We start from the raw sequence: 16,338 nt of genomic DNA on the forward strand, positions 1-16,338 counted from the left end.
GCTCCAGGCATACTCGCTGGTGCTGTGAAAGGAGCACTAACTGGATGCACACCAACGGGTTGGCCCAAAAGAGACGGCTCAGCTTGCATAGATGCAGAAAGCTGTGAGCCAAAAGATGGCCCGATATCCTGCAAGAAGTACATGTTTTTTTGTGCTCTGGTACTTGGACTATATATACCAAGTACTTGTGCTTCATTTGGTTGAACATTTTAGATGGAGTTCACTTGTGCTCACTTCTTGTTCTTTTGTGTTCACAACTATTCTCCATTCTTGTTCTTACACTCCTATTGCACTTCTGTCGCAGAGAAGCGAGTTCTGCTTGCAAGCTGCTATTTTTGAGCTCATCCACACTCGTTTGAAGCACATTGGCGATCGTATAGCTTCTGGACCAGCTCCCGTGTACCTCGCCATCTGCTCGTGCTCTTGCTGCCTGGAAACAAGTGCGTATAGCCTGTTTTGGAGTGCCCTTACAGTCCGTACATTAGTATGGACTGCTCGTCGTACAGTCTGTACAATAGTACGAACTGAAATCCGTACATCTGCAAACAGCCTCGGACTGCTGCCTCACCATCCGTACACAGTCTGGACCATTTCCATACATTTCCGTACACACGTACAGGTTCGCACAGTACGAACTTGCTGTCCGTACAGTTCACCTCTCCACCTCGCCTCTCTGGCTCGCCAATTTGCCTCGCCTGCTTGCCCGTTGCCTCTCCAAATCATTCACATCTCCAGCTCCTGATTCGACTTGGTTCGACTTTGCTCCTCCTATCCTTGCTTCAGCTCATTTTCAGCCTCTCCTAGTTGGTTCTTGCATAAAGTATTGCGCATGCGTCTTGCAGATTGCATTGCATAGGTGTCAGTGTATTTGGGACAATTTTTGGCTACACATCGAGTGCAAGTTATTGCTCAGGTGTTGTGCATTTTTGAGGCCAAGTGTTGGCTGTAAGTTGATGCACTTTTGGATGCCTATTGAGCAAGAGTTTGCTATTGCATTATGAGCCATTGTTTGGCTGAGATTCAGACTGTTTTTGGGGCAAAAGTACCTTGCATTTGAGCCAGTGTTTGGCATTGCCTTTTGAGCTAGTGCTTGGCTGTGATTGAGGACTACTTTTGGGGCAGAAATATAGTAGCTTGATTGCATTTTGTATCCCAGAAGGGATTGAAGTTTGAGCAGATTTTTTGGGGCAGATTTACTGCTATTCCAGAGCAGCCACTGTCAACGAATGCCATTGCAGTGATTGCATAGCAGTTTGTGGTCTTTCAGTTGTCCATTTGCTGTCTTTTCCATTGCAGGTACACTTGCATTTATTCTTGAGCTGTAATCATGTCTCGCAATGAGAATGTTGGCACCATGACTGAGGCAGATAAGTTGGATGGACCCAACTATGCTTTGTGGTCATTTACACTAAGAATATCTTGGTTGGAAAGGGCTTATGGGACATTGTGAATGGGGATGAGTCTAGACCTGGTGCATCTTCCACTTTTGGCACTCCCACTCAGTCTTCTACTACCACTCCCACGGAGGATCATAAGAGGTTTGATTGCAGGGATGCTCAAGCATTGTCGTTGATTGCATTGTTTGTGAAGACACATATTAAGTCCACTATCAAGTCTTGCAAGACTTCAAAGGCAGCTTGGGATAGATTGAAAAGTATGTATAGTGTGAAGAATGAACCAAGAAGCGTTGCTTTGAATAATAAGCTCAATGACCTATCCATGCAGGAAGGTCAGAGTATTTCAGCTCATATTGCCAAGATTATTGACATTCGAGATGAGCTTGCAGGTATTGATAAAGATATCGAAGACAAGAAATTGGTCTCTATCACCCTTAATAGTCTGACACCCTCATATGATACGTTTGTTACTTCCTTGACTATAGTGAGCAAGCACTTGCCACTCATGGAAAGGCAATTTCAGAAAAAGACCAGCCATGCTTATCAGCCCAGGAAGGAGGGGAATGCAAACACAAATAGGGAATGCAGATAAAGGTGCAAAGGTGAAGAAAGGCAGATGCAATTATTGCAAGAAGCCTCGTCAATACATTGCAGAGCGCCAGAAAAGGATTGCCAATGAGAAAAAGAGGCAATGCACAAGTAGTAATTATGTTGTACTAGCTGAAAATGCTAATGCTTCACCATCACATGCAAATTTTGCACAATAAGGAAAGGATTATGTATTTACTGCATTTCAGGACAGCTTTGGTGAAGGGGGGATTTAGTTGCACATGATGCTTCTCATGCTTTATCTTGTGATTCTTCATTTGCTGCCATAGATGCTTGGTATCTAGATAGTGGTGTATTGAAGCACATGACTCACTTTTTTTTTTTGGGGTGAAATCTTTGATTGATTATATTACATGAGTAGCAACCTCAAAACAAGGTGCTACAATTACATCAACTGAAAAATTTCAGTATATGCCAAAAAGACCTCATGATCTATGTAGCAGGTCTGCAAGCAATCAAAGAAAGATTGTTGCAGAGAACGCTTGAAAAAGCCAAACAGAGAGAAAGTAAGATCACCAAAGACTTTACAATTCCTATCTGTCCATAAAGTCCATAGTGTCCAGTAGCGAATCCAAACAAACAAAAGATGAAACTCCAGTCTGGATGGATGAAACCCAAATAGCCAAAAGAACTTTCCAAACGGAACAAATGGGAATCTCGTGTGCAGGCGTTGTCGAAGCAGATCAAAAAACTCACGAGAGCATGGATAGTGCCAAAACAAGTGAGGCATAGTCTCCGAAGAAGCATAACATCTATGGCAAAGTGCAAGAGCAATGTGTCGATGAGCCAATAGCCGTCCAGATGGAAAAACTCCCAATAGAACTCGCCAAAAGAAAACCTGTTGCCGAAGCGGTACTTTATAGGCCCAAAGTTGCTGTACTCTTTTCCTCCACCACTTGGCTGGGCGATGCATTCGCCAAACAGAATCACCTCTCTCTGAAACCCAAGGTTGAGGCAAAAGGATTTTATACAATGCAGGCACAGTAAGTTGAGATAGCCTCAAAGGGCGAGAAGAGGACCATGGAGAAGTCAAAGTCCAATCTTCTAGGAGTTCCAAAGGAGGAACAAAAGGCGAAAGCATAGAAGTAATTTGTTGCCACAAAGGACGATAATGAGAGCCCAATCTATATTTGGTTGTTGCTAGAGAAAAAGGGAGCATAGTACCAGCATCATCAATAACATCAGCAACCGAGGTGATGCCTTTAAATGAGACAAAGTAGGAACGTCGAGGTTCTTGTAAAGCCAAGGGAGGCTGAAAGACTTTCGACTAGTGAATGCTTTCAGCTCTCAAAGAATTCCCAAGCAAAGATTGCCAACCATTCCATTCCAGATGAGAAAGAACATGCTTCTAGTCAAGAAGTAGGCGGGAGACAAAAGGGCAGCCAGGCAAAGTGCTGTTAGTGCAGCCAAAAAGGAAATCCCATTGATCAAGTTGCCAATGACCAATCGCATAAATACTGATATGATTGACTGGAGATCTAATCATAAGAGCCCAAGGCTGATCACCTTGCAGAAATTGCAGCAACATTTTCTCCCTATGGGCAAGGATATGCATGTGAATATCTGTGGTGTTCAATCCACCATGCATCTTGGGAGAACAAATGTGATGCATGGGAAGTAGCCTGAGACTTTTTCTTCCATGTTTGGATTGCGAGAAGATTTCCATAAAGACAGACATGAAAGATGTAAGATCTGTCTTAGTGAACATGATAAATGGCAAGTAAAATTGAATATATTCCACAAGGATGGACTGCACTATTTGAAGACGAACGTGCAAAGGCCAGGTTGCCAGTTTCCAATACTCAAGCTTTTTTTGAAGCTTAGCGAAAACCCAATCAGTTTGTTGTCGGCGAGTAAGTTCCCACCCCAAAGGGTAACCAAGATGATGAACAAATTGAGTGGGTGGAATGATATTCCCGGGCCATAAGAGACTATGCCAGTCTTTGGAATGCAAAGGGAGCAGCTTAGACTTCTGAAAATTAACATGAAGACCAGGTGCCAAACCATAAACGGAGAGGGCCTGCATCAAGGCACCAAGATCTTGGGGTGCATTCTTTGGGGTAAAGAAAGAATCATTAGCATAAAGAAAGAATCATCAGCATAAGCTTGAGCAACCATGCTGTGATTAGCATCCAATTCCAAGCCATGAAGTGATCCTGTAGCCACAAGATGATCAATATATTGCAGCATAGGATGAGTAGCAATGGCATATAGTAAAGCACCTAGAGGGCATCCTTGGCGGACCGAACAACGAAGAGTCCACTCATTAGAGATATCTCCAGAAAGAATGCAAGCCGCATTGCTATCTTTGTAAAGCCAGTAAATAACGTGCTGCATTTTTTGTCCAAACCCCAAAGCTCACATAGTTTGCGAGATGAAATCCCATTGAACTGTGTCAAAGGCTTTTGCAATATCTACCTGCAAGAGTAGAACATCCTGTTGCGTGTATTTGGCATATTCAATCCCAATATAAGCATTGGCAATGTTATCTGTGATATGGCGATGTGGAACAAAGCCATATTGGGAGGGATGCAACCCATTATGCAAATAACCTTTAATATGATCAACCACCATTTTGGCAATGATCTTGTAAATGACTGGCATGAGCGTGATTGGCCTCCAATTACCAAGTGAATCACATAGCTGCTTCTTTGGAATCAGCTTGAGAAGACCCTTTTTCCATGGCACAGGCATTTGCTGATTTTGCCATGCTGCATTTACCATTTGCAGCAAGGTGAATTTAAGAAGATCCCAGAAAGCAAGAAAGAATTCAACAGTGAGACCATCCCATCCTGGAGATTTCCATCTGCCACAGGATCTTAGTTCATCAGACAATTCCCTTTCAGTGAAGGGATGTTCAAGTTCCAAAGCCTGAGCATCAGACATAATTGGATGAACATGCTGCAAAAGAAGCTGACGTGCAGACACGACGCGAAGAGAAAAAGTATCCACATGCCTAAAATGAGTGGAGAAGTGATGCACACATAAATCAGCAAGCTCTGAACAAGATGTTGAGTAAGAACCATCAGGCATCTGGATCCGACAGATATTGGTAGCCTGTCTTTTGTAGTGTAAGCTCTTAAAAAATTGCTTGGAAGAGCAGTCTGTATCCAAAAAAGCTCGTTGTCTGGATCGGGTTTCCCATTTAGCAAGCTTTCAGTGATCATTGGATTGAAGAGAGAATTGAGCCTGACATAAGAGCATGCTTTCCTCTGAAGACAAATGGCGTGAAGATGAGCAAGCTCAGTCAAACTCTGACAAGTAAATTTGGCATGTGCTACAGTCTCCCTTGTGGCTTGCATATAGGATTTGCCATAATCCCTTATAACTGCTTGCATCCGAGCAACAAAAGCCTGCTAGGCATAATCCAAACCAATGTGTATCTGACGAGAGAGAGGCTGAATAGCATAAGAGACCAAAGCTTTGAAGTCAGCATGCTCCAGATAACTATTATTAATCAGCAAAAGCCTTTGGCAAGGCAATCTGTCAGTGGGAAATTCATGTAAGGAAAGCCTCAACCAAAGAGGAGCATGATACGAATGTGTGAAAGCATGATCAATCCAAATTTGATGAGTAAAGGCCTCACAATGCTGTGGATCAACTTGATACCATTTGTCCAAGCGTGCCCGATAAGAAGATCGAGCATTATGCTGAAAGGTATAGCCCGGAAGCATGGGCTGTAATTCCTTCCAGAGATAAACTAGGCGCAACTGAAGCAAAAAATCAAACCATGCCTGTGTTTCAGAAGCCAACATATGAGTGTGGCCTAAGGTGTTGTCACCCGATTGAGGGGCATTATTAAAGTCACCACAAATGAAGCACATGACTCACACAAAAGAGTGGTTTGAAGAAATCAAACCTGTTCTTGGCAGAGGGGTTACTTTGCCAATGATGCCACTTAGGGCATCACAGGAGTGGGAGATGTTCCCATCCTTCTGGATTCAGGAAAGAAAAAGTATATCCGTGATGTCTGGAATGTTCCTGACTTGAGGAAAAACCTTGTTTCCATTTCATCCATGGCTCATGATCAGGACATGTTTTGTGGAATTCCAGGATGATCAATGCTGGATCAAGGATCCAAAGAAAGGGTATGAGATTGTGGCTACAGGTTCTTATGGAATAGCATGGGTCTTTACAAGCTTGATGCTCAGCCTTATAATCAGCATGCTATGGCTGTCTCTTCCTCTACGCCAGGTGATTTATGGCCTGCCAGGTTTGGTCATGCACATCACAGAGCTTTGGCATATTTGCATGATCATAATATGGTTGAAGGATTGCCAAAATTGCTCAAGAGGTGTGTGAAGCTTGTGCTGTTGGAAAGTTGCATCGCCTACTGTTCCAAAAGGATGGTCCAGGGCCAGTAAGAGCACAAAGGGTCTTGCAAATTGTGCATGATGATGTTTATAGACCAATGAATGTCACAGCCCATAGAGGGTATCGGTATTTTGTCACATTCATTGATGATTATTCTAGTTTCACTTGGATCTTTCTCATGAAAAGCAAATCTAAAGTGTTCAATTGGTAACAACATTGGCTGAGAACCAAACCAATTCTAGAATTGGAACAATTAATTCAGACAAAGGGGGAGAGTATACTTCACATGCTTTTGAGAGATACTTGAAGGAGCATGGGATAAAGCATCACAAAACAGTGCCATACATGCCTCAGCATAATCGGATTGCAGAGAGGAAGAATAGGACTCTCATGGAGATGACACGGTGTATGCTGAAATTTAAGAGAATGTCAAAAGCATTTTGGACATATATTCAAAATAGCTGTCCTACACAACCATTGGTTGACAGGACTCCTTTTGAGGCATTTTATGGGTTCAAGCCCAAGGTGAATCACTTCAGAGTGTTTGGGTCTGTTGCATATGCTTTGGTACTAGTTGAGAAGCGATCCAAGCTTGATGATAAGAGCATCAAATGCATGTTTGTGGGGTATAGGAATGAAACCCTTCCCAGGCTATGGCACGTATTTGGACCGACACAGTACACACTCTGATGGCCATATGGGCGAGCATGCAGGGATCCTCCAGAGCAGCCACTGCCAGGAGAGTTACTTTTTTCAGAGTTTGGAGAGGATCTCCTTTCTTCTCTGAGTCTCCCTTAGGGGTGAGATGGCATTTTCAGCCTCTGCCTTGGTTTTTTATTAGCTCATTTTGAGCTGTTTTTTTTTTCCTCATGCATTGCATGATGTACTCCCGCATTTGAGCTTGCTCTTGCAGTTTTCATTTATACTTAATGAAGTAATTTTCTTGCAAAAAAAAAAAGCCGAGGCTTTAGGCTTTATGATCCAGCCATAAGGAAAGTAATCATAAGCAGAGATGTTTTGTTTGTAGAGCATGATAGCATGCAGCCCATCAGTGAGGAGTTGCCTCCGTATGATGATACACCTCTGGATATCATTCAGTTTGAGGATGATGCTGATTTGGGTTCTCCAGTTGATGTTCCCTCTACCTCTCAGACTCCAGCAGGGTTGCCATATGTTGAGGATTCTTTTCCCTCGAATGTTTCAGATTTTCAGCAGCCTCATGGGGAGGGACAGCCCAATATTTGGAAGCATTATCAGCGCCGTGCAGAGGATGTTATTCTAGATGCACTTCGAGATTCTATTCCCAGCGGGACATCTGAGAATTCAGTTCCTAGATGGGCTAGGTTGACAATTGCAGATGCTAAAGATCAGCCTGTATCTGGGAGAACCAGGGCTGGCACTCAGAATGCTAAGAAGCAGGTGAATTTTGCTCTCATGAACAAAGTGATGGAAGCGGAAACTGAGCCTCAGCGTTTTGAATATGCTCAGGGCAATCCAGTATGGCAGAAAGCCATGGAAGCTGAGATTAGATCCATTCAGAAAAGAATGCTACATGTGACTTAATTGATGCGCCCATTGGCAAGAATGTGGTTGGCACCAAATGGATCTACAAAATAAAGTATCATGTAGATGGTACAATGGAGAAGTACAAATCCCGTTTAGTTGCCAAGGGGTATGCACAAGAAGGAGGATAGATTATAAGGAGACTTTTTTTTTTTTTGGGCAAAGAAAGGAACCTTATATTAATGCTTGAAAGACTTCATACAAAACAACTGCCCCAAAGGTGCTGAGTATGGAATAACTGGAAAAAGGCTGAAAGAAAAACCGACGTGTTCTTCCAGAGAAACACAGCTCACTGCCTAGGGGATCTCTGGTACTGGGTCTAATAGCCAGGTGGGGGACTATACAATCAGCGAATCCCTCGCGGAGTGAAAATGTAAAAAACTCCTGCAGGCCAAGCCTTGTAGAATCGAGCACGCCTCACGACGGTCACCCTAGAGCATGGGGTCCCATGCTCCCAAGTGGAGCGGAGTGTATAGATGATATCTTGCCAGATGGCGACCAAGGTAGCCGAGGGTGGCACCGGATGCTCACCCATCACAAGATTGCAACGAGCAACCCAAATTTTCCACACAGTGATAGTGGATACTACCTCCCATATGCTGCCCTCAATCCTCTGAATGCTCTGACCATGTATCCGGTAAAGCTGGGGAGATCTTATCAATCTGGAACGCCTATCCTCGCTCAGTCAATCAGGCCACCATCCCCCAAGTGTAGTCCCTCTGACGACTCTGCATACGGGTCATAATCCTGAGCCTCCATCTGAATCCTCGCTGCGCGACGACAGCTCGTGAGGCAATGCGGGATCGTTTTCAGAAAACCAGCAGAGCAACAGTGACATTGTCCCTCCAATTGCATCTGCTCCAACCATGGGCCGATGGGCAAGCCTTCGTGGGCGGCCAACCATAAGAACTAGGATATCTTCCTTGGTCGCAAACTGGACCATGACCACGTTGAAAACCTGGAACGGACATCTTGGGACACTGTCTGGACCTCCCAATGCCTCTCCCTCGAAGGGGTCTACATTGAAGAGTCCATCTAAAACCTCATGCGGCCCTTCTTGCCACAATGGTAACACTCTCTGGACCACCCAATGCCTCTCTCTCGAAGGGGTCTACATCGAAGAGTCCATCTGAAACCTCATGCGGCCCTTCTTGCCACAATGGTAACACTCAATGTTCTGTGCCTTGGATTTGCTACAAGACTTTCCTCTTTCTTGGGTTTTCCCCCTAAACTGTGATTTGCTCCTTTGAACATTTAACGTTGCATCCTGCTTGCTGATTTCGTTTTTTTTGAAAAGAGGTTGTAATGCAATTGAACCTTCTATAGAGAAACAATAGGGTTTGCAGTGGAGCGATCAAAAATAGATGATACTCAGACACAACTGAAGAACGGAACTCAGAAAACATAGTGCCTATTTGGTAATATGAAAAACCGAATACAAGAACCTCAAGCCGTCATGATTCAAGGACCGTCGCTGAGGTGAATCAGAAAGATGATTCCATGTAGAGAACAGTAGAAAAGATAGCAGCAGAGGGAGCGAAACGCAGTCCTCCGTGTAGCTTGATGATGACGAAGATGATGAAGAGCTGGAGCTGCCCTAGAGGTAGGAGAGGATGGCAGCAGATGAAGAGGAGAAATGTGGAAGCTTGTCAGGCAGCAGTTAGGAGCAGATCTGGAGCAGCAGCTGGAGGTTCAGGGCTAGATCTGAAGGAGAGGAATAGAGAGATAGAGGAGTTGGGGCAGAGCTGGAGCAGAGGAGTAGATCTGGAGCAGGAGGGGCTGCAGCAAAGGATGGAGGAGGTGAGGAGCAGCTGCAGGTCCAGTCCACTGAGAGTGAGGGGGTAGGGAGTCTTTTATAGGCCTGACCTAGGAGGTCAGCCAGCTGGTCGGTGGACCGGCCAGTTGGTCGGCCAGCTGGTTGGTGGGCTGGCCAGCTGGTCGGCCTGATTTTGGCCGATAGCATGGCCCTGTTGGCTGCTGGTTTGTTTGCCCCTAAATTGGGGATTGTAGTTGCTTAACACCCCCTCTCAATTGCCAATTTGGAGGGGCAGACATTGTGTGCTTGGAGCTTCGTGTAGAGATGTCGACGGTGGCTATCCCTGCGAAATGCCCAAGAGATGCAATGCAAAAATGCAGAGGTCACAAGAGGAGTGCCCTTGCAAGGGAATTGTTCACTTCCTCAAGTGCCTTAGTTACATGTATGATCAACAGAAATAAGAACACTGTGAAGCTCGAGAGAATAAGCCACCCCCTCTCACCGCTGAAAGGTGGAGGGAAAAGCAAAGGTAAAGAACAGATATGTCGTAGCAGCACTGATAATCCAGAGATGGTGGGATTCCGCCAAAGGAAGAGGTCGTAGCTGAACAGTGAGCCAGTGTGTGCCCGATCTTGGACCTCGGGAGAGAGGAGTCTACCCCACCTCCATGTTGGACAAGATTCGAAACAACAGTCATCAAGACACATTTGAACAGAAAGGGTCCCGCCTAGGGAGAACTTGTAGATCTTGGAAGTCGATGCCGATGGTGGTAGAGGTGAAGGATCATGACCTCCTTGTTCGAAGGAATGGGGAGGGTCAAGCCTGAAACCGAAAAGGGAGGGAGGGATGGGAGTAGAAGATGGAGGTTAGAAAGGGAGGGATGGGAGTAGAAGATGGAGTTTAGAAAGGGAGGGATGGGAGTAGAAGATGGAGTTTAGAAAGGGAGGGAGGGATGGGAGTAGAAGATGGAGTTCTCTCCCGTAGTGCGCAATAGAATGAAGAGGATTTTGATATGTTCATAGGAGTGATGCTCCCCGTACCTATGCCACTAAATTGGGGATTGTAGTTGCTTAACACCTTCTAGTACAATCTTTATTGTGAGCAAGTTAAGCTTTGTAAAACTAATATAATAATTGAAACTAAGTCTTGTAAGAAAATTTGAAGTAAAAATCTATTACAATATGAGGATTTTCTAAAATAAGCTTCTATAGTGAATTGTATTTGCTGGGAGCAAATCGTCATGTTTAAAGAAATCAAGAAATAATAATATTAACACCTATGGAGAGAAAAATTGACCAACTACATATATTGGTTTGATAACTCTCTAGTGTATACTATGAAAGATCATAGTGGTAGGGAGAGAAGCAAGCTAACACTACGAATGGAAAGGAAAGATAACAAGCATAATGGAAATGAAATGGAAAGAAAATGAAAGCAATGGACAAGTACTCACATGATACCAAAAGAGCTTGATGTTGACTGATGTGTAAAGACTCAAGACAAGTACAACACTATATAGTGTGACACTAGACTCTAGAAAGCCATAGTGTATATGGGATAACTCCCAATATGACACGTGGCATGTCTAGGACTCACTAGACTATAAAACACACCTAGACCACCTAGAACACTAATTTTAGACTCACTTTGGCTTCATATTCCAACATACTAAACTTACATAAGAAGACAAAATGGCAACATCAACCACACCAATCCCAAACAGTTCACACAAAGGCTTGAAGAAATAATAATATTAACACCTGCAGAGAGATAAATGGACCAACTACATATATTAGTTCACACAATGGTATGCCTATTGAATGTAATTCACCTTGTTGTTCAATAAGAGTTCATTAGGTTATAATATTTATACAAAGCATGATGAGAATGGCAATATAGTTCTCATTGTCTTGTATGTTGATGACATCATCATAATTGGTAATAATGAGAAACAAATGAAAGAGGCCAAATATGACCTAAACAGAGCCTTTGATCTTAGCTTTATGCATTACTGTTCTGGAAATCGAGGTCTATAGAGACTAAGTTAAAATGTTTTTATCCTAATCCAAGACATGAATGAAATTCTCAAATGGTTTAGAATGGAGAATTACAAGTCAATCAATAGACTAATGAATCCACATGAGAAATTGTCCAAAGATCTACATAGTCATGGAGTAGATGACATCTTATATAGGAAATTTGTAGTTAGCTTGATACAATCAAACATAGTGTGTCCAGGTTTACCCTTCCCAAACTATGGCGAGTATTTGGACCGAAACACAGTACACACTCTGATGGCCATTTGGGCGAGCATGGAGGGATCCTCTAGAGCAGCCACTGCCAGGAGAGTTATTTTTTTCAAAGTTGGGAGAGGATCTCCTTTCTTCTCTGAGTCTCCTTTAGGGTTGAGATGGCATTTTCAGCCTCCACCTTGGTTGTTTATTAGCTCATTTTGAGCTGTTTTTTCCTCATGCATTGCATGATGTACTCCCGCATTTGAGCTTGCTCTCACGGTTTTCATTCATACTTAATGAAGTAATTTTCTTGCAAAAAGAAAAACATAGTGTGTCCAGTCAGTGCAGTATCCCCATATATGGTTGATCAAAAGAAAGCCATTAGAAGGCGACCAATAAAATTCTCAGATATGTAAAGGGAAACCTAACTCTACAAAAGAAGCAATGATAAAAATCTATCAGGGTTTATTGATTAGGCAGGATGCTCAGATGATGAAAGATCTATTACTTCAGGTTGGATTTTACCTGATATCGTGGAGTGGTAAGAAGCAAAGTACTATTGCTTTATCCTCCATAGAGATTGAATATAGAGCATCCACTAACATAGCCTGTAAGGCTATCTAGTTGAGGAGGATCTTTAATGATGTTGGGCTTATTCAAAAAAATCAAATTTTGTTATTGATTGATAATAAAATCTCTACTAATGTGGTCAATGATCTTGTATTTTAAACTTGAACAAAGCACATTGAGATACAACATCACCTTATACATGAAAAGGTATTGAGCAATGAAATCTATTGTTCAATACAAGATCAGGTGGTTGATATCCTAACCAAACCTCTTGCGAGGATTAAGCAAGAGAAGTCTTCCAACTGTTGTGTGTGAAGCCTAATCCATTTTTCATCAAGGAGAAGTGTTGGAAAGAGTGATGAACTATGGAGCTAGTTCACTAAATTACCCAAGGGTAATTTGTGTACTGGTCTTTGTGCTCATTTTCCCGGGGTGTAGTTTGGCAAAAGTAGTTTTGGCAATCATGCTTCTATGTCAGACTATGTTCACGTCTTCTCTTAGTGTCGCTATTGGTCCCCGTAGTCATTGTATCATGCTCGTACCATATGACTGGAGCATTCTCTAGTGGATCTTTTTCCCTATTTGCGATTGTCTTTGTATCGGTCTCTTCAAGATGCTCATTCTCTTGGAAAGCTTCCTCTGGCCCAGTTAGAAGTGTTTTATTATTGCTTCTAGCTTTGAGTAGTAGCTGTTCCACTTTGGACAGCTATGAATGTACATTCTTCTAAATGAAATATCTGCTTTACAACAAAAAAAGTGCTCAAGGAAGAGAGGATGGTATCCCTCCAAAGACATCACAATCCAAATATACTTGTGTGATCACCTAGTTTGAATACTTGTATATTTTCACAAAGAGTCTTGCAAAATTTCCTCCCACCTTCGCCTCTCTCGCTTGTGCTTTTCTTTGCCATTCCAATCGATTGTGCCTCATAAACATAATTTTGGGGTATACTACATGCATCGAATTCAATTTTCCAGCTAAGAAAAGAATGTATGTGTCTGATGCAGAAATGCCAGGCCTTGTCCTTTTGTTCATGGGTATCCACAGTGATTCCCAAAGCATATTCTCAAGGCATCCATCGTATTTCCATAGGCCATAATCCCTAGGCAGTGTGACTGGACTACGCTAAAGCCCTTCTCTGTCCCTCTTGTTGCTTGTCACTGAGGTCCTCGGACTCCCTAACGTAAAATGAAGACCCTTGCAAGAGAACCTGGCTACTGCCAAGAATAACCACCCTTGTTTAAGCATTGACTAAGGTCCATACAATGGATCCAGCCTATCTGCCCTCATTCTTCTTCCCGCTTCTGCGGTTCATATAACAAGCATCCTTAGCATCTGAAGGCATTAATAGGTCCACCCTATCTGTCCTCATTCTTCTTCCTGATTGTTGGGCTCAGCCTTAGCATCATAAAGCATTAATGCAAAAAACCTTTTTATATTTGATATATCATTGTATATCAAAGAATGTTTGAAAAAGCTAAGTAGAAACTTCAAGTTCAAGCTGACTATTACCTTCTTTCTTGTATTGTGTAAGCAGGCATTCTTCCAGCGTTGGTGGAGAGAACAGACTCCACAGAAGCAAGCGATTGTGAAAAGTCTTGTTGATGCAGGCCAGCTTGAGTTTATGTAGGGTTATAATGTTGTTTCGTCAAAAGCTCATGATTTTTTTGACAGTACAATAACTTTCTGATCTATTATGGCAATGATATTTTGTGATTTCCAAAATGGTGGCTGGGATGTTTCAGAAATGGTGGCTGGTGTATGCATGATGAGGCTACGACGCACTATATAGACATGATAGACCAGACAACTCTTGGACATAGATATATCAAACAACAGTTTCAAAAGGTTCCACGGACTGGATGGCAGATAGATCCATTTGGGCACTCTGCAGTACAAGCATACCTGCTAAGTGCAGAGGTTTGTTTTTGGCATTGTAAATACTAGCTGTACGTGGATTTATACATTACAATCACTTTATTAGCGAATATTATTTGTATTATAAAGGAAAAGGGATAGATCTGTAGCATAAAACATGCATCAATGATTCAAAAGTTGTTCCAATGATCAATCATCATTTATCAATGATAAAAATCATACTTTAGACTCAATAGGCAAAATTACAAAAAGGTTAGATAATATATAGGTCAATTTATGTTTGCCCTTTAGCATATGAGTATGCTATAAACAAGTGTAAACATGTCTTATTGAACACACGAGAATGTTTGGAGATATGGTTTAGATGCACTGGGTCTTAAGCATTCATTTTTACGTTACTAAGGTGATCAAGCTTTCTCATATCAATATGAAAAGCTGCATCACTGGTCTCTGTATATACCTGGAAAGAATTGAGAAACTGATGAGATCTGCATCATCATCGCATTAACTCCTGAGGAAGCAAAGTAATATATCTAGACGTGTATAGGCACATAGGCACATGTCTGGAAACCAATCTCCCTCTTCATATTTCTTTGTGCTCGTGCATATGCACACACATACACACATGTACATCTCTTTGACTAACAAACTCTCTGTTCTCCTGTGGGAAACTTTTGCAGCTTGGATTTGATGCCCTTTATTTTGCAAGGATTGATTATCAGGACAAACTAAAGCGTCTAAATGAAAGCACACTCGAGATGATTTGGCAGGGTTCCAAGACATTTGGCAGCTCTGCTCAGGTAGATCTTATTACTTCAACAGCAGTGTTCCCATAAATAATATATTAGACTCTGGTTGATTTCTATTGGGTGATGTACACATGAGTGGGCTACAATCAGAAGTCTACTTTAACAATCAGTAACGTGCTTGGATAGAGTCTCTTGTCTACAGATATTTACAGGCACTCTCTTTGATGGTTACGGCCCACCTTCTGGATTCGACTTTGATATTGATTCTACAGATACACCTGTCCAGGTACTTACATTAACCAGTATGCTCCTATGGAGTATCTGTAAGCCTATAGTTCTGAGGGAAATTTTATTCTAACCTTATAATATGTCTGCATGGGAAAAAAAACAGGATGATCCCATTCTGTTTGATTATAATGTTCAGGACAGGGTTGATGCATTTGTAGCCACTGCACAAAATCAGGTATGCTTTTGTAGATTGGTTCATAGGCGAATGGTTTGTAATGTTCATACACATTAAATTGTGTCATGCTATGTCTATAAGGACAAACCAAATCATGTTGACCATGGGGATTGATTTTAACTATCAAAATTTGGTATGACTTCTAATGTTCATACTCATTAAATTGTGTCAGGCTTTGTCTATAAGGACAAACCATATCATGTGGACCATGGGGACTGATTTCAACTATCAAAATGCGCATGCTTGGTACAAGCAAATGGACAAGCTCATCAATTGGGTGAATAAGGCATGTCTTATCCTTATAATCAAAGACCTCTGAATGTTTGTCAAATTTCTATTGCAAAAATATATTCCTAATCTTTTATGAAGGTTTCATTTTCTTTTGGAGTCAAGGTTTCGGAAGTGCACAGCTAGCACATCTTAGAGTCATCTTGTGCAGAGTTTGCATACTTTGACTCGAGATTAAGATCCCAATTCTTATGTGGGGGCTCCTTGACTAATGGCCTTGAAATAAGGTGGTGTTGAAGGAGGTTTAAGGCAACAAACAGTTTAGAGAGGTTTTCCTCATTTCACATTTCATTTCGCATCACGGTTGTCCATCAATTCGGCCCACATCCATTATCAAGATTGAGATCCCTATCCTTGTGCAGAGTTTTCTGAAATAGCGTGGCCTTGAAGGTGGGAGATGTAGAGGGGTTCTAGGAAACCTCAAAGATAAATTCCAGGGCATGTTTGCAAGTAGTTTATGGGGCACCTTTTCTACCAACAGTCTTCACTTCATATTTCATTTTCTATCATTTAAGG

At 42.3% G+C, this 16,338-nt stretch overlaps 1 protein-coding gene across 1 annotated transcript in view; it reads left to right on the forward strand.

Moving 5' to 3' along the window:
• Positions 1 to 16,338, forward strand: part of LOC147905951 (alpha-mannosidase-like) — a 263,387-nt gene that overhangs the window by 18,661 nt on the left and 228,388 nt on the right. Inside the window, exons 3-8 of the mRNA XM_087375828.1 lie at positions 13,982 to 14,070; positions 14,190 to 14,364; positions 15,003 to 15,122; positions 15,274 to 15,357; positions 15,463 to 15,534; positions 15,707 to 15,820. Coding sequence (XP_087231954.1) covers positions 13,982 to 14,070; positions 14,190 to 14,364; positions 15,003 to 15,122; positions 15,274 to 15,357; positions 15,463 to 15,534; positions 15,707 to 15,820 — 654 coding nt within the window. The remainder of the gene's footprint in view (positions 1 to 13,981; positions 14,071 to 14,189; positions 14,365 to 15,002; positions 15,123 to 15,273; positions 15,358 to 15,462; positions 15,535 to 15,706; positions 15,821 to 16,338) is intronic.

This window comes from Dipteris shenzhenensis, chromosome 1 (genome assembly GCF_047967505.1).
Source record: "Dipteris shenzhenensis isolate YYH24624 ecotype China chromosome 1, Dip_SZ_1.0, whole genome shotgun sequence".
NCBI lineage: Eukaryota > Viridiplantae > Streptophyta > Polypodiopsida > Gleicheniales > Dipteridaceae > Dipteris > Dipteris shenzhenensis.